Source organism: Eubalaena glacialis, chromosome 5 (assembly GCF_028564815.1).
Source record: "Eubalaena glacialis isolate mEubGla1 chromosome 5, mEubGla1.1.hap2.+ XY, whole genome shotgun sequence".
Classification (NCBI taxonomy): domain Eukaryota; kingdom Metazoa; phylum Chordata; class Mammalia; order Artiodactyla; family Balaenidae; genus Eubalaena; species Eubalaena glacialis.
In genome coordinates this window covers 4,087,067-4,108,431 of record NC_083720.1, presented here as the reverse complement: position 1 = coordinate 4,108,431, position 21,365 = coordinate 4,087,067, and the positions used below count along the sequence as shown (strand labels likewise).

The 21,365-nt window shown below is 58.8% G+C and overlaps 2 protein-coding genes across 2 annotated transcripts in view; one reads left to right on the top strand and one right to left on the bottom strand.

The window, feature by feature from the left end:
• Window positions 1–21,365, top strand: part of SORCS2 (sortilin related VPS10 domain containing receptor 2) — a 499,376-nt gene that overhangs the window by 211,565 nt on the left and 266,446 nt on the right. The gene's annotated exons all lie outside the window — the stretch shown is intronic.
• PSAPL1 (prosaposin like 1) lies at window positions 5,884–7,426 on the bottom strand. Its single transcript, XM_061191071.1, is given in 6 exon segments — window positions 5,884–6,281; window positions 6,284–7,030; window positions 7,033–7,159; window positions 7,162–7,284; window positions 7,287–7,348; window positions 7,351–7,426. Coding segments are annotated over 6 exon segments (1,533 nt in total).

Genomic DNA, 21,365 nt, shown 5'->3' with positions numbered 1-21,365 from the left:
GCCTCGGCCGTTGTCCACCACCCCCCGGCCCTGGGGTGTTTGTGCTCTGTCCCCATCTCATCCAACCTCTTCCGGTTACAGAAGGGAAACTGAGGTACGGAGGAGCGGTGGTCCGGTCCCGAGAGTCGGGCCCACAGCCCAGGTCCACAGCGGGGCAACACTGCCCTTTCCCCGCGGGACCCAGGAAGGGATAGCGTGGTGGTTTTCAGAGCTGTAGCTCTTACCCCTCAGCAGGAAGCATCTCACTTGTCTGGCTGCAGACCCGGGAAGATGGTTGCGGACCTGCGGCTGGGGACCAGCGCCCAGTTTATCTCAGGGAGAGATCTCAGGGTCGACCCTGCTATTCCCGGGGCATCTTTTCCCACGGCCAGCGAGCACGTGCTTGGATCCTGGGGCCGGCCGATGGGTGGCCCCGAGCCAGTGGAGAGCTGGGAGGGCCGTGCGGGCCTTGCCACTGGGGTTTCCTCTGGAAAGGACCTTCCCAGCACACATGACTGACCTGGGCGAGGCCCTCGGGGGTCAGTTATCAGGCATGTGCTTTCAAAGTGTGGCAGGTGCCACTTTCTGGAGGGAAGACAGGCTACTTCACGGAGACGGGAAGATTCCTTCTCTGTCTCTCTGTCTCCTTCACTTCCTCTCTCTCTTTACTCACTACCCACCGTTCCTGTGTCCGTCAGAATCTCCCAGCCAACCTCAGCATTTAGACTTGACTCAGTGGAACGGATTTCTGGGAGTGGCCAGGACATCTGACCAACAGATTCTCTAAGGCCAACCTGGTGAACTCGGGCCCGGTTTCCCTCTGGGCAGCGTGCCTTGGCCCGAGTTCCAGTGTTCTCCAAGCTGCAGGAACTTGCAAACGTTCGGCTCAGGCAGGGGTTGGTGTCAAAACTCGATGGGGTCGCACAGGCATCTACAGCCATGTGTGGCCAGCTCCGACGTGGTACCTTGATAAATCCTCCAGCAGATGCCACGGGAGGGGTACCTTTATTATACAAGTTGTATGCACAGGGAAACTGAGGCTCAGGCTTGTTAAGGAACTTGCCCAAGGTCACACAGCAGTGAGTGGTGAAGCCAGGCTTGAACGGGCCCCTCTGCACAGCCTGCGCACTCTCTGCTCTGCCGAGTGGCCCCAAAGACTCCATGACTGTTCCAGAAATGTCCCATTGTGCTAAATCAGGCCCGGCCCCAATGACAGTGGGGACACGGTGAATCTGGGGGGTTTCAGAGCAACGGGGTGATGAGGGCAGCCTTCCCAGGGTGGCGGGGTTGGTCCATGGAAGCTGGGCCGTCCAGACAAGGGAGGTCTCCGTGGTGATAGGAGATGGGGGAAATGGGGCCATTTCTGGGCCTGGCATGACGGATGCTGCCTGCTGCCAGCACGGCCTCTACAGTAGCGCCTGGGTTTGGAGAGTCCTGGCTGTCCTGAGGCGAGTTCTGGCACAGACTGGGTCTCCAGGGTAGTGTTACGGGCAGCTGTGTCAGTGTCGGGGGCCTCTTGGGAAGGGAAGAGCAAATCCTCTGTGTGTGGAGGGGGCCACTCAGGCCCCTGCGGGTCTTTGATTGATCGGATGCAGCTGTTTCTCACGCCAGCCCCTGCATCGGAGCCAGACCCTAAATGCAATCGGAGCTTAAGCTTGGGGCCTGAACCCCATGGCAGGGCCCAGATAAAACCCCATCCCTTTCTGGGCCACAGAGATTTGAGCCTGCTGGGCTGGGCATCTGTAACATCCCTCCCTTAGCAGCATTCGAACCCGACCGGGAGTGAAGCAAAACTAACAGTGACTCAAGTCCAGGGTAGCCTCTGGCCCTGGCCCACCATCTGTCACCACCCCTGAGCTCCTGCGGGGGTGGGATGGGCCAGAGTGTCTAAGTGAGGACAACTGGGGATAGCAGTGGTGGGTGGGAAGGTGGGAAGGTGGGGAGGGTCCAGGAGCTGGAGTGTGCCCGGATTCAGGGACCCAGCAGCCTTTGACAGTGACCATCATGCTGGGGATGAGTACGGATGCTGGCAGAGAGTGGCAAGGGCACACTCACCCGGGGCTCTGCTTGGAGGGCTGCTTGGGAAGGAAGCAAGATCCTCTGCACACCCAGGCCCGGGCCAGCTGTCAGCCGTGGGTCCTTGGGATGCAGACCATCTGGCCATGGCCTCCCCCAGGCCATGGAGGATACTCTTGTTTTCATAGCGTCCCTGGAAAGGCAGCTGGGATTGAGCAGAACTGATTCACTTTCATCCATTGAAGGATGGACTGTCCATATTTCATACCTGAGGGGTCTGGCCATGGCTGGGCCTTTTCAGGACCACCTGACTTCATGGAGATGCTCAGCCCTGGTGGTCCCTGCCCAGAAAGGGCAGGGCAGAGGGAGGTTTAGGCTGAAGATGGTGGTCACGTAGCGTTCATTAATTCACCCGACAAACGCAGGGCCCGGTTCTAAGCTGGCTCTGTCTTGGGAGAGGGGAACACATCGAGGACCACTGAGGCAAAAAATCCCTGCCCCCCGGGGGGGTCATGTTTTCCGAGGGGAGACAAACCGCAGACGAGATAGGCAAGTGAAATCAGCAGGCGGTCCCAGGGTGGTAACAGCTAAGGTAGAAGCTGAGCTGCAAGCAGGGCTAGGAAGTGTCGAGCTGGGGACCAGACCAGACCTGACCTCACTGGGAGGTGACATGGGGATGGAGGTCCGCAGGAAGGAGGGACCCTCGCAGAGGCCTGGGTCACTGAGATGAGGATGAGGACAGATGGGGTGGGGCGGAGCCATGGAGGAAGCAAGACCCGGGTTGGTTGTGTCTACTGCACTGGTCCCAGTGAGCCAGGGGCCTGGCTTGTGGCACACTTCCACTGCCAGGATTCGTTTTGGGGGTTGCTGGGGCCATTTCCCAGACAAGGAGATTAAGGCAGAGGAAGGAGCATGAAGGGCTGGCCTGCTCCCCCCCGTCCCCCCGGGGTGTGGTGAGATGGGGCTGGCCCAGCCCTGACTCGGGGCTCTGCACAAACCGTCTGTGCAAACTTGAGTGTGTGCACAGACACACGCCTACAACACACGGCGTGCCTAGAGGTCTGGGGGTGATGTTGAGGTCACGGGTGCCCAGGCTGAGCAAGTACTCCCCTGGTGCCCTCCATCCGCCCGGCAGAGACCTTGGCGGGCTCCCCGCGGCCAGGCATCCTGGCGCCCCTGCGCGCTCGCTCTCACGGCCTCAGCAGCAGCAATCAGCTAATTTACCCGGCCCCCAGCTTTCTAATCGAAAAGGTATTTGATGAGGGAAACGATAAGAAAACAGCAGAGAGTGGCTAAGATGCTCATTCGGGGAAAGTAAATCAGCCGTATCCGATCGAGAAATCTCAGTGCGTCTTAGGAGGAGGATTTGCAAAAAGAAAACAATGAAACACATTTTAAGAGGCAACCTAGAAACGCAGAAAGACGTGCCCAGTGGGAGGAAGAGGTTTTAAAGCCCCCATCCTTGGCGGTGCATCCATCAAGCCGACCCTTCTCCTGCACTGTCATTGGTCCTGCTGAGGACCCTGGAGGTGGGAGCATCCATTCAGGAATGGGAAACGGAGGCAGAGGCCACGGACTGGTGGAGTCAGGCCTTGAACTCCACCAGCGGGTGTGAGGGTCAGGAACACAGGCCCTGGAGCCTGCTCCTGCCTGGGCTGGACTCCTGGCTTCATTGCCTACTGGCTGTGTGACCTTGGGCCAGTTACTGAACCTCTCTGGTCCCTGTTTCCCCCTCTATGAAATGGGGTGATAATGGTGCCTCCCTCAAGGTGGTTGTGGAGGGTGAGGAGTGAAGCCAGGCAGAGCTCTCGGGGCAGTGCCCCGCAGGGGCAGGTGGGAAGCCCTCGGTAGGTGATCGGTGGTCACCGTCCTTGGATGACCAGCTTGCCCGGGTGTATGGCTGGGCTTATGTGCAGTCACAGCTCCGAAGTGGTTTGGTGGGAGCAGATGGTTCCCAGACCTGGGTGTGGGGCGGGCAGAGGGAGGGGCATGTGGAGACCCTGCCCTGACTGCCCACTTCAGGTCGCTTTGGGTTGGGGGGACAGTGATGGGATGGCATCTCAGCTCTGCATGGATGGGGCACCTGTGAGACGTGGTGCTCACGCCTCCTGGGCTCTCACAGGCCGCCGTGTGTGGCCAGTGATGTCCCAGGAAGCTGAGATCTGCCGTACAACTGTCAGCAGGTGTCCCCCAGCCAGGCCGGAGGAGGGATGCAGTCCCGTCCTGTCCCAGAGAGGGGACACGCACCAGACCAGCAGCCTCTAGGACTGTTCCCGGAGATGTGTTCATGCACAGTCCAGCAATTTCCAAGTCCTTCCATCACAAGGCATCCGTGTTTGGGAACCTGGCATGAGCTGCCTTCTCCTGCCCACGTCCGGGCCCTGAGGTCCGTGGGCCAGTACGATCACCATCTTGGACGGGGTCTTCCTCTTGGACTTGGACAGGGCTGACCAGTGGACCAGTGGGCCCAGCCCCAGCCAGCAAGCACCAGCATTGAGTCTGGAAACTCAGGCCGAGGGCACCTGTCTTCCTGGGGCGATGGCTGGGGCCCAGGAGATTTACCTAAGAGCTCAGGTGTGCCTTCTCAGAAAACAGCACCCACTCAGGTCTCTTAACCCAGGCCTGGGCACCCCTCTTCCTCCAGAGGAATTCATCTGAAAGTGACCACTGGGCCTCTCCAGGCCAGGCCTCAACTGAAACACTCGTGTGTGTGTCCCACGAATGTTTCAGCACCTACTGTGTGCTAGCCCTGTGCTGGGCATGAGACACAGTAGGGGTCACGCCCCGTGGCCACCCCAGAGGGGCTCACAGTGTGCTGGGGGGACCGATGATGACAATATGGCATGAGGGGAAACCACAGCGGGCGCCTAAACTGGGCTGAGAGCCTCAGGAAGGCTTCCTGGAGGAGGAGACGCCTGGGCGAGGCCAGAAAGAGGGGGCGCTGCAGCAGCTCGTGGACCAGGGCTTCATGAGAATGAAAACACAGCACGTGCCATTTGGAGGAAGCTTGCAGTTTATTCAATACCTGCACAGCCAGATTCTGCTGGGGACCACTGAGCTGGGTCTTGTTGGCCCCAGCAGACTGATGGATGCTGGTTCTTTGGGGGAAAGAAGCTCATGGATATCTCCTCTAATGGTCTGCCTCAGCATCCCCATGAGACAGGTGTGATCACCCCTATTCTACAGATTAGAAAACCGAGGCTCCAACGGGTGGAGGGATCTGCCTACCATCACCTGACCCCCTGGGCTGTCCCCGTGGGCTCGTACATGTCACATTTTCCTCTCCCTACTTAGAGCACAGCACAGGCTTTCCTTCCGCCTATCACCAGGGCAGCCTAGAGTTTGGGGTATAAGGGGGGGGTCCCGCGGTGGGCAGGGCATCAGAAGGACAGCGGTGAGCCCAAGAACCCCTTGGAGCATTTAGTCAAAGACCCAGCGTCCTCCCCAGAAAGGTGCACGGACACTCACACATCGTATGCACCTGTGAGGCCACCCCCGGGACCCCAGCTTGAGCAGTGAGCAGTGAGGTCTGGCCTGAGCAAGTGGTGGTGCCTATGGATGAGACCAAGCCCCGCCCTCCCAGCTGTTTGACAAGGGGGATGGGCCTCCATCCCTGATGGCCCGTCTCCACCCGTAGTCGGCCCTGCCACTGGTCACCCCAGTCAGGACCCGTCAGCAAGGTGTAGGGGGGGCCCCAGAGGCCAGCGCCAGGCCCCACGCACCGTCAGCCACAGCACAGGGATGGAGAGTCGGGGCAGCGCGCTGGGCGGCGGCAGCACAGTCAGTTTGCTCCGATCCACCTTGTAGGGTTCCTGTGGGATTCGGGGAGATGAGGGCCTCTCAGGGGGCGGGGGGTGCTGGCCGGCGCCGGGTCTCGGGCGGCCGTGGTCACGCGTGCTCTCCAGCATGGGAGGGCGTCTCTTTCCACACGTGGCTCTGGCAGTGCTCCGCGGAGCCGCACGTCTCGGCGGCCTCCTGGCTCTTGCACCAGAAGCTCGGTGCCAGGATGCTCCGGTCGGTGCCCAGCAGCGCTGCCGTGGGAGCGTGGTAGGCCATCTTCGTGCACAGGGCCGTGGGGTCCCTCGTCGCCCCGAGGGTCTCGATGAGCACGGGCTGGTAATCGGTTATGAGGTGGTCGCGCTGTACCATGAGGGCCAGCGGCAGGATGCTGCAGACGCCCTCGAAGGCCCTCAGGATGCGGCGCCTGGTGCTCTGCTGCCGCAGGTTGTGGGCGGACATGCCGAGCAGCCACTTGCCTCCACTGCAGAAGCTGCCCTGGTTCTCCTTTCCCAGCGGGGCGGTGGCAGTGTCGTAGGACCCTGGTGGGCTGCCCAGGCCCGCCCCCATCTGCCATACAGCCGCATGCATGTGCACAGCTTCTCTGGGGTGCCTCTGGTCAGGAGTTCCACCAAGGAAGGGCTGTAGGCATCCACCAAGCTGACGCACTTCTGGACCACGGGAGCGGGTAGCACCGAGCACACACGCTCCGGGGCGTGGCTGATGACCTTGCTGCTGTTGGATTCCAGCCTCTGGTCCGGCTTCTGGACCACCTGCAGACACACTTCACAGGGCATGCCAGCCTTCCTCTGGACCTCACCCTTCTTCCTCGGCGACGCCAGCGCCAGCCAAGGGACCCCGTCCACAGCAGCCACGTGAGCCAAGTGGGCCCGTTCCTTCAGCTCCTCACAGAAGCCCTCCTTCCTGCAGGTCTCATTTGGCGGCATGAGCCTCAGTGTTTGCTCGGGAGGGGCAAAAAGCTGGCAGATGTAGTTCTCGCAAAGGAGAGTCAGGCCCGGCCCCAGGGACTCGCACCTCTCCCTTGTGGTCACCTCCACCCAGTTGGACAGCTTGGGCCCCACGGCATCCTGGAGCTGGGTGACCGGCCAGACACAGTCCTGGCACCCTGTGCTCACGGGAATCCGTGGAGGTTGGAAGCTGAGGGGCCCATTGGCCATGAATGGGACTACCACCTCGGATGTGTCCTCCTCGGAGAGCGGTCCCGGGGTGGCCGGGAGCCTCCGCAGCGGCTGGCACACACCTGTGCGGGGGCGCTGCCCGGGGCTACGCCGAGCATGCTCAGGATGGTCGAGCCGTGGGCATCCACCGTCCCCTTGCACTTGGCCGAAGACTCCTGGCTCGGAGTCTTCATCAATCACCACAGCCAGGATCCGTCTCCATGGCCTCGGGGTTCAGTCCATTGCTGGCAGCGGCCGCCACGTCCAGGCACACGGCGCAGGGCAGGCACTTGGCGGTGGGCTGGCTCCAGGCGGTGCTGCGGCAGTGCCTCCCCGCCCCACCGACCCGCACCTCGTTGCCACCTGCAGGTCCCGATGCCGCACCGCCGAGCCCTTGCACACTTCTCAGGGCCAGAGATGGAGCCGGCCGGGGTGGCGCCCAGGATGCTGGGCAGGAGAAGCAGCGCCCAGAGCATGATGCTCTGTCACTGGCCAGCTCCACTGCCGTCCACCTGGCTGCTGCTATAAACCCAGCGGTCCCGCCTGGCCCCTGAGCAGTGGCACGGGGCGGCCCCGCCCTCCTGGCAGCCTGCCTCATCACCCCGATTCCCTGCATCCCCACAGCCTGGTGCAGGGCGCTTCTACCTGGAGCACCGTTCTTCCCTCTTCCCCCGGCATAAACTCTCACTCATCTTCCAAAAACCAGCTCGTTTTTGAATGAAGCACAACTCAAAGGTCCAAGACCCCTTTCCTAGAAGCCCGTCTGCCCTCTTCCCCACAACTCATCATCCCATCCTGATTTGTCCCCATGGCTGGGTCCCCTCCTAGAATGTGAGACCCTTGGGGGAATTTTTGTCCCCCTCTGGGAAGTCCATAAAGGCATTCTGTCCTTTTGATGCCAGAAGATTAAGTGAATTTAATGACTGACCAACTACTGAAGCTCTGTTTTCTACATCTGGCCTTGAAATGACTTGCCTGGCCGGCTCTGCTCCTGGCCCTGGCCGGCGATGCCATGTGGGGGACCCCCATGGCTTCATCTGTGATGAGAGCACCCATCGGCCACCCAGGATAGCCATGTGTGAGGAAGCCACAAGAAAATGGGTCCCTGGGCCCAGTCAGTTTCTTCCTTCTTGAAACTTGGCTGAATGTGGGCTGGTCCACAGTTGATATGAAAGCGCTGGTTGAAAGTACACATACACGAAAGGAATTTCTTTCATTCCTGTGTCACTCTTTATCTTACTATTTTTCTTCCTTAGTTTTTAAATGAATTATCGAGCAAGAGAGTCAGCGCTGGGAAGATACACACAGGTGTCCTGAGTTGGACCTGTTCATTAAAATGGAGAATTCCGGAGCTAGCCTTGCCTTTGGCCTGATTTCCACACAGCTCAACGCTCCCATGGGGCCTTCCCAGGGGTGGACGGGTCAGGGGCCTGGGGGTAGGGGCTCCCCTGGGGCCGCCCGAGTCCCTCGGTGGGTGTGAGCCCCCTGCGTGGTGCCATATCTCAGATTCTGGGGCTCTGAGTGTTCAGAGGGGGCATTCCACACCCCCAGCTATGTGGGTCAGGCCTTGGGGCCTGAGACTGCAGCAGCCTTGGTGGAGGAATGTGGACGGTTGGTTCCATTTGCCTTCCTTTGGGGTGCGGGGCTGGGAAGAGCATATGGAAAGCAGGATTTGCTGAGCTCTTCCCACCAGCCCTAGGACTGTGGTTCCTTTGGACCAGAGGAGGGACGGCCTTTGGGATGAAGTGAGCCTAGGCGAGCGGCTGCCCAGCTCTCAGGTTTCACCCGAAAAGGTGGGGCTGGAGGTGTGTGGGTGCCCCATCTCCTGTTGCCTGGGACAGGCACTTCAACACACTTTCCGGGTGCCTGCTTTTCATTCAGGGCATCGCCTGAGATTCCAGAGCGCCCGCTGGCATCCTACGAGGACTGTGGGCATTGGAACCGGCCGGCAGGAGGCCCTGCCCCGTGGTCTGGACCAGTCTGTGCCAGGGCCCTGGCCAGGCAGCCCCTGACCTCCTGCTCAGCCCTTACCACTGCTGCCTTGGTCTCCTTCCCCCAATGCTGCCCTTCCCAGAGGCCCAGAACCTTTTCCTCACTGATGAAACACAGAATTGTTTTTTATTTTAAAAAAGTATATAGGAGACTTTTCTCTTGGGCTTTCTAATTTTTTTTAAAATTTTTTATTTATTTATTTGTTTATGCATTTATTTACTTACGGCCGTGCAATGCGGCTTGCGGGATCTTAGTTCCCTGACCAGGGATCGAACCTGGGCCACAGGCAGTGAAAGTGCAGAGTCCTAACCACTGGACCGCCAGGGAATTCCCTCTAATTTTTAAATTTTTATTAAAAAATTGCATGTATACAGGAGAAGGCACAGATTCTAAGTGTTTAGCTCAGTGAAGATCCACAAACCGAGCCAGCACACAGATCCAGACAGAGTATCAATCCCAGGCAGCCCCCAATGCACCTTCCGGCCACCCCTGCCCCGACCCCTGCCTGGAACCGGACTGGTTCGTGTCTGGCTTCTTCGGTCCAATATTGCGCCTATGAGATCCATCCGTGCTGCTGGGCGGTTCCTCATTTCTGTGCAGAATCTGGTGGGTGAATTCACAATTTATTAATCTAGTCTACCCTCGTGGGGCATTTGAGTCATGTCCAGTTTGGGGCTGGCATGGACTGTGCCGCTCCGAACATCTCTGTGCACATCTAGGGGCGCGCGTCTCCGCATCTCTGCTGGATTTCTCAAGGAGCGGAATTGCGGGGGTCAGCGGGCAGACGTCCAGTAGATGCCGACACACGGATTTCCCACGGTGGTTGTACCGGTCCCCACTCAGCAGCGTTCGGAGAGTTCTGGTAGCTCCACATGTGCTTTGTTTGGGGGAGGCTATGTTTTATTCTGATGTAATTTCAAACTTAGAGAACCATTGCAAAAATAGAGCAAGGAACTCCTGGCCACCCATCACTGAGGCATGTTTGCCCCATTGGCTTTGTGGTTTCCCCTCCCCGCTTTCCTCTCATCCACCCATCCGTCCTCATGCATTTATATTTACAGATACTTTTTTCCTAACCTGCTGAGAGTATGGAGATGTCGTGGCCCATTACAACCAACTACCAGTGTGTGTTTCCTGAGGACAAGCACATTTTCTCAGATAATCACAGTGCCTTTATCAACATCAAGGATCGTAATGTTGACACAGCACTATTGTTTAACCTGTAGCCCATGTTCAAACTGCACAGTGGCCCCAGGTCTGCTCTGTGTCCGTGTCCCAGCTCCGGGATCACGGGCTGTGCGTGCTCGCCACGGCTCCTCGGTCAGCTTTCATGTGTCTTTTGTGACACCGGAGTCCAGGCGGGTTATTTTGCAGAATGCCCTCCCCTCGGGTCTGCCCAGGTTTCCTCGCAGTCAGATGTGGCAGGATCCCTCTGTGTGCCACGTGAGGAGAGTGGCTGTGAGCCAGCACAGTACTGCTGATCTGGGGTCATTTGCTGAAGATCTGCCTGTTTCTTCCTCTGTGAAGTTACTGTTTCTTTTTGTAATTAATAATATTTAGAAAGGTACTTTGAGAGTATGTAACTATTCTGTTCTCACCAAATGTTTATCCACTGTTAGCATCACTGATCATTTGCTAACCCCATCTTCCCTCTGTATTTATGTTGGAATTCTTCTGTAAAAAAGAGTTTTTCCTTCTCTCCCCCACTTCTTTCCTTCTGTCCTCCCTCCCTTCCTTCCTCCCTTCCTTCCGTCCTCCCTTCCTTCCTTCCTCCCTTCCTCCCTTCCTCCCGTCCTCCCTTCCTTCCTTCCTTCCTTCCTTCCTCCCTTCCTCCCTCCCTCCCTTCTTCCCTCCCTCCCTTCCTTCCTTCCTATGTGGACTCGTGAATGTTTATTTTATTTAATAGATTGTAATCCATGACTAAAATTTCTCTGATGCTTCAGATCAGATCAGTGGGTCCCTTTGAGCTTGCCTGTGTGTCTCTGATGTGCGTCCACCGTTCTTGGAGCACTTCTGTGCGTCCTGGGGCATGGGGTCCGTGTGTGCTGAGCAGATGCGCCAGACACTGACGTGGCGGCCCCAGGCCCTGTCACCCCGGCAGCGCTGCTCCACACGGCTCTGATGTCACCCTACAGAAAGTGCTGGAAGTGATATGACCAGCGTTCATCCTCCACCCACGGTCCAACAAATGGCAGCGATTGCTGTATTTTTTATAAATTCCATTTGTTTAAAAAAATTTCTCTGGAAGTTATTTACTTTTTCTTCCCACGTAGAGATAAGCCTGGTGCCACTGGGATTGGGGGGCGAGAGGGGTTGTTTTGTGGGTGGGACCCTTATGTAGAAACAAGGTCAGGAGGGGACGCACAGGAGGTGGGGATGGAGCTTGCTGGCCGCCTGCTTCCAGGAGGACCAGCTTGGAGAGGGAGGGAACCAGGAAGGTTTTGATGCCTCAAAGGACAGAAAACATGGCCCATTTTTCAGCACTTCGCCCAGCCCTCTGGCCGCCATTTCACCACCAGCCCCCAAGGCCGCCCTGCCGTGTGGGCCGGAAGGAGCTGTCCCCAGGTACATGTGACACCTGCTCGCTCTTATGCCCACGCAGAGTGACAGAGGCTGCAGCCCGGCGGAGCTCCCCAGCCCGTGTTCTGGAATCTCTGAGCACAGCGGTGCCCGCTTTCCCCAGCCCTTCCCTCCATTCTGCCGCGGCCCTGCCCGATGCTGACGCCCCCTCGCCCCTCCCAGGGCCACCTCTCTTCCTCTTGGCGCTTCCTGCCTCTTCTGGGTGACATTCCTGTCCCTGCCCAGAACCTACCTGCTCTGCCCGGCCATGCTGGGACCCAGGGGTGGGATTCACGCAATCACTCATTTCCCGTGTATTTTTGCAGCCCCTGCTGTAAGCTGGGGCTTAACAGGGAAGGAGATGGATGAGGAGCGGATATTCGGGTCCTGGGGACAAACCATGGACAAGTAAATGCCAGTGACCCTTCTAATGCCAGGTGGAAATGACTTCTGTGCAGGAAAGTGGGACAAAGGCTAAACCGGGGTGGAGGGCTGGGCGCCCCTGCAGCCGGGCGGCCCGCGTGGCCCCTCTGGGAAGGTGGCATGCGCACAGCGCTTGGATACAGTGAGCGCCCAGGGGAAGCGCCGCAGGGGGGAGGCGTGGCGGGGGCAGAGGCCGGTGGTGGGTGCGTGCTCCTGTGGGTGCAGCGGCCGGGCCAGGAGGCGAGGGCGTGAGGCGGATGGGCCTCCGGAGCCAGCGAGCGCCCTCACAAGGGTCGTCGTTGCTTCCGAGAAGTGGAGGTCGGATTAACCCAAGTACCATCTCTGTGAGGTCTGGGGACAGAGGGCGCCCAGGTGACGGGCATGGGCGGGGAGCCCAAGGCCAGGGTCAGGGCCTCCTCCAGGAGACCACCCCAGCCCACCAGAGAGCCCCTGGGAAGCCAGGCCCGCCCCACAGCCAGGCCTCCGCAGCACAGAGGCCCAGGGTGGCCTGGCAGAGCCGGGCAGGGAGTGGAGGCGGTCAGGGCGAGGTGAGGGCTGCCAGGGAGCTGAGTGGGAGGCCGGGACTCGTACCTGAGCCAAAAGGGGTGTGCGTGTAGGTGAGCCGGGCAGAGTTAAAGGGCTGGAGGAGGGGCCGTGGGATTCCTAAGCAGGGCTGAGATGTGGGGAATGCCACGATGCCATCGGAGCATCTTCTGAGCCCCAGGGAGGAGCTGGACCGGCAAGTCAGCCGAGCTCAGATCAGCCCTATGCCCCCAACTCCCAAGGACGGGGTCAGCTTGCCCACGCCGCCCCTCGCGTTGAGACGCATGTGCTCTTGGAGGGATGGAGGGGTGGTTCCCGGGAGTTAGAGGCTACAGGGTGATCGTCATTTCACAGGTGGCGTTATGTGGAGGGCGGGCGGGCTCGGCATCTCCCGCTCCAGCTGAACCTGACATGCCCACCGGGGACTGGCTGCCCTCAGAGAGCCCCCCTTGGGGCCGCGGCTTCACAGTAACAACAGAGGAAGAGACCACGGCCCCCGCCAGAGTCTGAGGACAAGGTGTTGGGAGGGCTGAGCTGGGGGGGGAGGGAGGGGTCCTTCCTTGCCTCTTTCTTGGTGTCCTTGGCTTGTGGCTGCATCACTCCAATCTCTGCCTCGGTCATCACATGGACTTCTCTCTGTGTATCTGTGTCTCTCTGTTCAAATTTCCTCTTATAAGCACATTAGTCATCAGAGTAGGGCCCACTCGAGTCCAGTGTGACCTTATCTTAACCAGTTACATCTAGAAAGGCTCTATTTCCAAAATAAGGTCACAATCATAGGTCCTGGGGTTAGGACTTCAGCCTGTCTTTTAGGGGACATGATTCATTCCATCCACAGCAGAGGGGTTCTGGGCACTGCTGACCTTGACCTTAAACACTGGCTGTGGTTTGGATCCAGCCTTGGCCCTGGGCAGCCTGGGGCAGAGACCCCCCTGCACGGAGAGCCTCTGGGGTTGGGGCGAGGTGCCCTGGTGCTGGTGGAGCACCTGTGACATGCCAGCCACTGGACGCGTTTGTGAAGCTCTTCTGAGCCCCTGGTGAGTCTCGTAGGTTTGGAGTTCGGCTCCAGGACACACAGGCCTGAGCGGCAGGGGCCTTTGAAGGGCAGCCCCTAGTTCCTGGTCCCTACAACCCAAAAGCCTTGGGAGGCACTGGATCTTCCAGCCCCAGTGGCCTCCACCTCCAGGCATTTAGGACCCCTGTCTGAAGGCTGTGAAGACATAGCCCCCAGGGTGGGTGGGCATAAAGAAGGGAGGCCAGAGAAGCCAGGAAGCGTGGGGGGCGGGTGTAGACACAAGTGTGTGGGACTCTGATGGCCAGGGCCTTCGACACACAAGCCTCCAGAGCCCGGAGACCTTCTCTCGGGGGCCCAGGACATCGGCGTTGGCTGAGTGTCTCCCTGTGCCCAGCAGCTCGGGGTGGTCCTGTGCGCCTCCCCCTGAGTCCTTTTTCCTCCTGGCACATCCCGCAGCTCGCACAGGTACTTTCCCGCAGGCACCCTCCCGCCCGGTGGAGTGTACCACCTCCCCAGGCCAGGCTGCAGCTCCAGGACGGTCTTAACATAACAAGCCCCACTCGGCCGGCCTGCCCCAGGTGGCGGCTGCAGGAGAGGCACCTGGGGGAGCTGGCAGAGCCTTCCCGGCAGGTGAAGTAGGTCATCTCATCCTCACAGGCGCAGGGAGAAGGCTGGTGATGTGGGCAGAGTTCCTCTTACTCTGTTAGAAGAGGGAAAATAAGAAGATCCTAAGGGCAGACGGGACACACCGTGTCTATTTTGCTTTACTTTCATGTGCATATTCAGCAATTGTGTATTGAACCCCTACTATGGGCTCAGTGCTGCTGTTCTAAGTACTGGGGACATTTGAATGAATGAAACAGACAGAAAAACCCCATGTTCCTGGAACTAGTGGGAGGAAGCAGAAATTAAACAACAATTATAATACATAAGGAGGTGTTGTAAGATGGAAAGAGGTGATGAGTGAGAGGGAGAGAAATTACATTGGGGAGGGGTCAGAAGTGGGGGTGATCAGTGATTCAACAATATCAGGGTAAAAACTTGAGAAGGTGTGGCTGAGAACCAGGTGGGTGTCTGGGGAAAGCATGCTCCAGAGGGACTGTGCAAAGGCCCTGTGGCAGGTGGGTGCAGGAACAGCAAGGAGACTACGCCGGTCAGGAAGAGTTGGAGGTCACTACAGTGATCCAGGTGAGATCCAGGTGAGGGTCTGAGTGGCAGGGGTGGGTGGCGGCCGTGGATTCTGCATCTGTTTGAAGTTAGAGCCAACAGGATGTGCTGCCGGTTTGAATGTGAAACGTGAGTGGGAGGAGCCAGGGACCAGCCACATGTTTGACCTGAGCAGCTGGGAGCTGGTCTGGGGGAGGCGGATCCAGGCAGGCACACCTGTCGGCCTGTTGTTGTGACGTCCAGGTGAGAGGCAGGTGCCTGACCCAGGGCATGGCGTGGAGGACAGGGAAGGGACACTGAGGACGGGACCTTCGCCCGGGGTGGTGAGACAGGGGAGGAGGGGATGGGGGGAGGCCTTCCTCCCAGGAGGAGAGGGGTGGGTTGGGGGATGGCAAATGGTGACCTCTGGATGGAGGTGACCAGGGTGAGAGCGGCTTTGGGACAGACAGTCGGGGCTCAGCGGGGAGGTCCAGGCCGGCGTGAAAGTGTGGACGTCGCAGCCTCTGGGTGGTCTTTGAGGTTCCGAGGTTGAGAATATGCCAGGCAAATGGTGGAGAGGAGCCACGGTTGATGGGGGAGGGGGGCGTGGAAGGGATTTGAAGATTTCGACTGTGGGGTGGCTGCACTTCCGCCCAGCTCTCCAGACCACCTCCCAGAAGGACCCGATTTCTCTCCTCGGAACCCAGCCTGCGGCATCCTCTCCATCCGTCCTTGTGTTAGTTTCCTGGGCTGCATAACAAAGCAAGCTGGGGGCTTGAGCGACAGAAGTTTATTGTCTTCAGTTGTGGAGGCCAGAAGGCCAAGATCAGGGTGTCTGCTAGGTTGGTTCCTTCTGAGGCTGTGAGGGAGCCTCTGTCCTGGGCCTTTGCCCTGGCCTCTGGGGGGTTTGCTGGCGATCTTTGGTTTCTAGAAGCATCACCCCCATCTCTTCCTCCATCTTCACATGGCCTCCTCCCTGTGTGCCTGTCTACCCAGATTTCCTCCTTTTTAGAAGGACACCAGTCATATTGGACAGGGGCTCAACCTATTCCAGCATGACCTCATTTTAACATTTCCTCGTTGAATTATCTTTGCAGCTTTGTCAAAAACTCAATTGACCATATATGGGTGGCTCTATTTCTGGACTGTCTGTTCTGTCCACGGATCCATATGTCAATTCTCCTGTCTATACCGTACTGTCCTGATTATAGTAGACCTTGAAAGCAAGCAGTATAAGTCCTCTAAAGTTCTCCTTTTGTAAAATTGTTTTGTCTATTCTAGGGCTTTTGCCATTTCCATATGTAGGATTGTGGGATTGCCGTCCTGCCCACGGGGTTGTGTAGGGCCTACCTGCGCCAGGTGCTGTGCTGAGCCCGCCCAGGTACGCCCCTGGGTAGTCCTCCCCGCAGCCCGGAGGGAGGCATGTGCCTGCCCCATTTCAAGGTGAGATCTGGTGGTTTAAGAACCTGTGGGTCACAGAGACAGCTGGGACCAGGGTTTGCACCAGGCAGCCGCCCTCTGAGTCCCCAGGCCCCACGGCCTTGGCTCCCTGGGGACCCTCTGCCTTCCTCCTCTCTCCGCACACTGGATTCTTTGGATCCCGTGGCAGCCGGTGGGGTGGAGCAGAGATTAGGGTTCTCCTGGTCCTCCCGCTGAGGAAACCGGGGCCGAACGCTCCCAGGCACGGGCCCCAGGCTTCCTGATCCAGGTCATTCTCTCCTTCTTCCATCCAGAAGGGCCTGGCAGGGCACTGGGGAGCCATGGGAGCTACTGAGCACAGGAGAGCCTTGCTCTGGGGGTGGGGTGGGGCTAGACACGCCCGGGCTCTGCGGGAGACTGGCTGGCTGGGGGCACACAGGCCCTGCTCACCAGGGCACGGCCAGAAGACCCCTCCTTAGAGGGGGGGCGAGGCACTTCCTCTACCGGTGGAAGGGCCACCAGCCACTGTCCCTGCCCCCTCCCAAGCAGCCCCGATGCCGCAGGAGGAGCTTCCCTTTCGTTCTGGAAGGAGAGGGTGGGTCTGTGAAACAACTGACGAGCCTGGACGGAGACACCTGGCTGAGAGCCCCCTTTCTGGGCCCCCAGAGGGGCTGTCGGATGGATGGACAGTGCTCACTGTTGGGGCCTGACGTTCCCAGGGCTCCGGCTCATGGGACCCACCTCGCGGTGGCTTGTCCTCCCCTTAATTGGTCACTTAGGACACGCAGGGCCCTGTGCTAGCTGCTCACCCCTTGAATACGGTCACCGCTTCTCCAGGACGACCTTGTGGGGCAGTATCGCAGTGTCCATTCTCACCCATTTCACAGATGAGAAAACTGAGGCTTGGAGAGGTCGAACCACTCTCCTCAGGTTCAGCCATCATCTTGGATCCTGTCACTGCTAATTTGTTTGTTAATCCCATCTTGGAAAATGTTCTATTTTCCATGGAGGGATAGACGCACAGTTGACAAGTAAATGATTCCACATGTTGGGAATGTGGACTTCAAACCATGGCAGTGAGAGCCAGCATCTGGGGTCCTCCGGGCTCCACATCCAGGGAAGCAGGCTCAGGACAGGAATCCCGGCTTCTGCCACCTGCCAGGAAGACGCTGCTGCCATCAAAGATGGATCCTAACATTAAAACATTGCAGTTATGAAACAGTTCAGGCCATGGGAAACCATGTCACCGACCCCTGTATGTCCGTGGACATTAGGCAGATGTTAACGTCTTGTATACGTGTTGCAGATTGTTGAGAGCAGTGAAGCATTGCAGACACAGCCAATGCATTCCGTCCCCCGCCCACGTGACCCCCGCACTCACTCTGATGTGTTCCATCCTCACCCGTGTTTTCATGGTTTCACCACATCTGTCTGTGTCCATAAACAAAGGATGCCGTTGCGTCGTGCGCCTTAAATCTGCACCAGTGGTCCCATGCTGGATGTCTCTGCTTGTGGCTTGTTCTTCTTCACTCAGTGCTGTGTTTATGAAATGGACCCCTGTTGATAGGTGGGATTCCGTTGTATGGATAACCCACAGTCGATCTGTTTCCCTTCAGAGGGACACTGTGTTTCGTTCCTCCCACTTTTTTTGCTATTTTGGCCAGTTCCACAGCCAACAGCCTTGTGTGGGTCTCCCGGCGCACCTGCGTGGGGAGCCAGCCAGGATCTCAGGTGTGGTCCTCTGGAGGTGTACTGCTGCTCGGAGCACAGAGCATCTCCTGAGTCACTGGATGTGGCCAAGGTGTGCTCCAGAGCCCTGTGCCAGCCCGGCAGAGACAAAGACTGGACTTCCAGTTCATGTATTCAAAGGCAGATTTTTGCTTGCCTCCCTCCCTTCCCCCCTTTCTTCCTTCCTTCCCTTGACCCCTCCCCGGCACCTGCGCAATAGTGCAGCGTAGAATTCGTACAGACTGACCAGGATGCAAATCCTTGCTTTGCCACCCACTGGTGGGTGAACTGGGGCAAGTTTCCATGTGGTGCTGTGCCTCTGTCTCTTGCCTGTAAGTAAGGTGGGGTGATAATTCCCCCTGGGACCCGGAGTCTCGCTCAGATGGGTGATGCGTAGGGCACGGCTTTCAGTAGATGTCGGTGGTGTCATTTGTTTGTTCATTGATTCATCCATCCATCCATCTACTCCCTGAGGCTTCAGTGCTCGCGTGGGTGGGCTGGCTCCCCGCCAGGCTCCCTGGAGCCTCCTGCACGTCCCCTTCCCCCACTGGGCCCCAAGGTCAAGCTTCTCAGGTGGATTCTGTGTTGTCTCTGGCGGTCTTTGGCCTGGAAAATCACTCCAGTTTTCCAGGAATCTGACGGCCTCCTCCCTGTGGAGTTTCAACAGCCAGAAATTCCGCCACGCCCAGGGGTCCCAAGGGAGCTGTGCCTTCTCCCCCAGAGGGGCCTCTGTGAGGGAGCCACCTGGGGCCAGGCAGAGGGGTGGGACCTGGGGAAACATCTGGAAATTCTTGATCCTTGAAATTCGTTAAACAAATACCATTTGCTCTTCGCTTTACCCTTCAAACAACCTGAAGAATGGGGCCCACGGGATGCACGGGGTGGCTGCGTCTTCCTGCTCATGGTGATGGAGGGTCCCACATGGATGTGGGCGGGGCCTGCAGAGCCACGGATCTGGGCTCTGGTTCCTGGCCTGCGGACCGGCTGTGACCCCTGGCCTGTCTGCCCTCCCTGGCCTCAGTGTTCTCATCTGTGTCTGGGGGATTTGGCGAAGGGTCTTCTCTGACTCGTGAGGTCCGCCTGGTGAAGCTGGCTTCCCCGGTGTCCCGCTGGTGGGTGCCAGGCCACCTCCCCAGCCAAGGGGAAGAACTAGAGGAACCATGGCTGGAAGAGGGGGAGCGGCCCTGGCCTCCCGCTCCCCCGCCCTTGCCTGGGACCCTGTGGTTCCCAGCAGGATCGGGCTTCATGAACAAGGCTTCAGCTGAGACCATCTCCTCTTCATTCCTGCTCAGAAGCAGCCTGGTTCCTGCACACAAGTTCTCCCACACCACGTGAGGGGCCCCCAGCCCCCCACAGCTGGTTACACAATCTGGAGGCCCTGTACCCAGCTGGGTAGCGCTCACCACGTTTGCAAGCTGTTTGCTTAATGATCCAATCCATCGCTGCTTCTCCCAACACATGTGGCCCAGTCATGCAGGGCTCTCCTCTCGGGTGTCCAGCACCTGGAGGGGGCCCGGCACCTGGGAGGTGTCCATCAGCCACGGAACGAGTGAGTGAGTGAATGAATGAATGAATGACCAGGTGAGTGGGTGAATGAATGAAGTGACCTGGGCCCAGACCCAGGTCTCAGCAGGAGACGCAGCCTGGCCTGGCGGCTGGGAGGCTCTACCACAGACCAGCCTGGAGGCCAAGCCACGGCCCACACTGGGCCTCAGTTTACCCTTAAGGCACAGGGAAGCTAGTTTCCAGGTTCTACCCACTCACAAATATCCACAGGGCACCCCTGTGTGGGACCCACCACAGGGCGTTAGGAATCCCCAGCCCCCTGGCCCGTCTGTCCCCACCCCTAAGAGTACAGGCCAGGCTCTGAGGTGTGGACGGCTAAGCAGTGCACACAGCTGCCGTGACCAGGCTGGGTCGGGACGAGCCTGGACGGCCCCTGAGGGGAGCTTGGGCTTTGTCTCCAGGGCAGTGGGAGCCACGGAGGGGCCGAGGGCAGGAGCAGGTGGGGTTGGCCTTGTGAGTCCCAGGCCCACCCTCTGCAGGAGTGCAGGGCGTGAGGGGACCAGACCAAGGCACGGAGCCCAGAGAGGTGGCCCACCGGTCCAGCTGACCGGCAGAGGGGAGGCCGTGAGGCCCCTCGGCTTCTCTCAGCTCACTCTCCCTCTCTCTGTCCTCCTTCCCTCCTTGCGTGGCCTCAGGAGAACCCTGATCCCTCTGAGCTTCTGTTTCTTCAGCGGCAGGTGGGTGGCAGGGAGGAAGTAAAGTAGAACGGGTCAAATGCCTGGCATAGAACCTGGGAAAAGCGGCCAGCCAGTTCTCCTCTGGGTTTACCTGGTGCTGGCCCCGCTGACCACGCCCGCCCCCATCATCCTCGCAGCTGCCTTGTGTCGTGGTGATGTTATTAGCCCCATTTTACAGGTGAGGATACTGAGGCGCGGGAAGCAGGTGACTTTCTGGCAGAGGTGGAATTCAGTCTGTCTCCTGACTCGGGTTGTTTTCCTCTCTCCTCCCACTCTCTGCTCTGAACAACCAGTGGGTTTTAATCAAGGCCCCTGGTCACGCTGGGCCTCACTCTCCTCATCTGTAAATGGGACCAATGTGCTCCTTGCAGGGCGTTTGTGGGAAGCCCAGAGCCTGGCCCACCGCAGGCCCTGGCCGGATGGTCGGCCCAGGTGTCCCCAAACAGTCAGGCAGCCCCCTCAGAACTGCCCTTCTGGGGCCAGAGTCAGCCCAGACCAGCTGGTTTTGACCTTTGGTTTGCCTAAACTGATTGCTCCTGCATCTTAGTTATCCCAAGTCCTAGGAATTGGGACACAAAGGGTGCTTTTCCAGGAAGCTCAAGGCTTCTCGAGGGACAGCAAAAGGAGATGCTCTGTTTCCAGTTGGGCCTCAAGGAACAAGGTGTCTAACCTTCCCCGCACCCCCCAGAGCTGCTCAGAGCCGCCAGGTAGGAATTTCTTGCGTCCTCTGGACATGTAGGTAGCCTCAGTGGCAGACAGGCCATTGGGTCAGTTTTCCCCTCTGCTCACACCCCCGCCTCCCTCAGATTGGCATGTACCACCTCCCTTTACTCTCCCCAAGGATCCAGCAGCATGGCAGCAAGGATTGAAGGGCAGGTGACAAGGCGAGCCATTCTCCCCCTCAAGGCGGAGAACATTCCAAGCCAGAAGGTGGGGTTTGGGGTGGGGCGTTGGGGTGGGGAATGGGCACAGGTCCTAGAGAGAGCTGAATTGGGCAGCGTGGATGGTGTGGGGCCTGTTGAGGGCACTCTCCCTCCTTCCTTTGGAGAGAAGAGGCTCACCCAGGCGTCAATGGGAAGGCCCTGCCACCAGTGCTGTGTGACCTCCCGCAGATGACTCAGCCTCTCTGAGCCTCCCACTTCTCCACCTTAGAGGAGCTGGGTGGAAGGAGCCGCCTGCAGGCCCTGCTCTGACAGTCTGCTCCACCCTCCGGAACTTGCCCCTCCCCTGTCATTCCTGCTCAACTCAGGACCCCTGCACCCACCCCTTTTTCCCCACCCCCCATGACATCGACACAGCTGATACCTCACCCACACTCCCCGCCTGGACATCACAGCACCTCCTCCT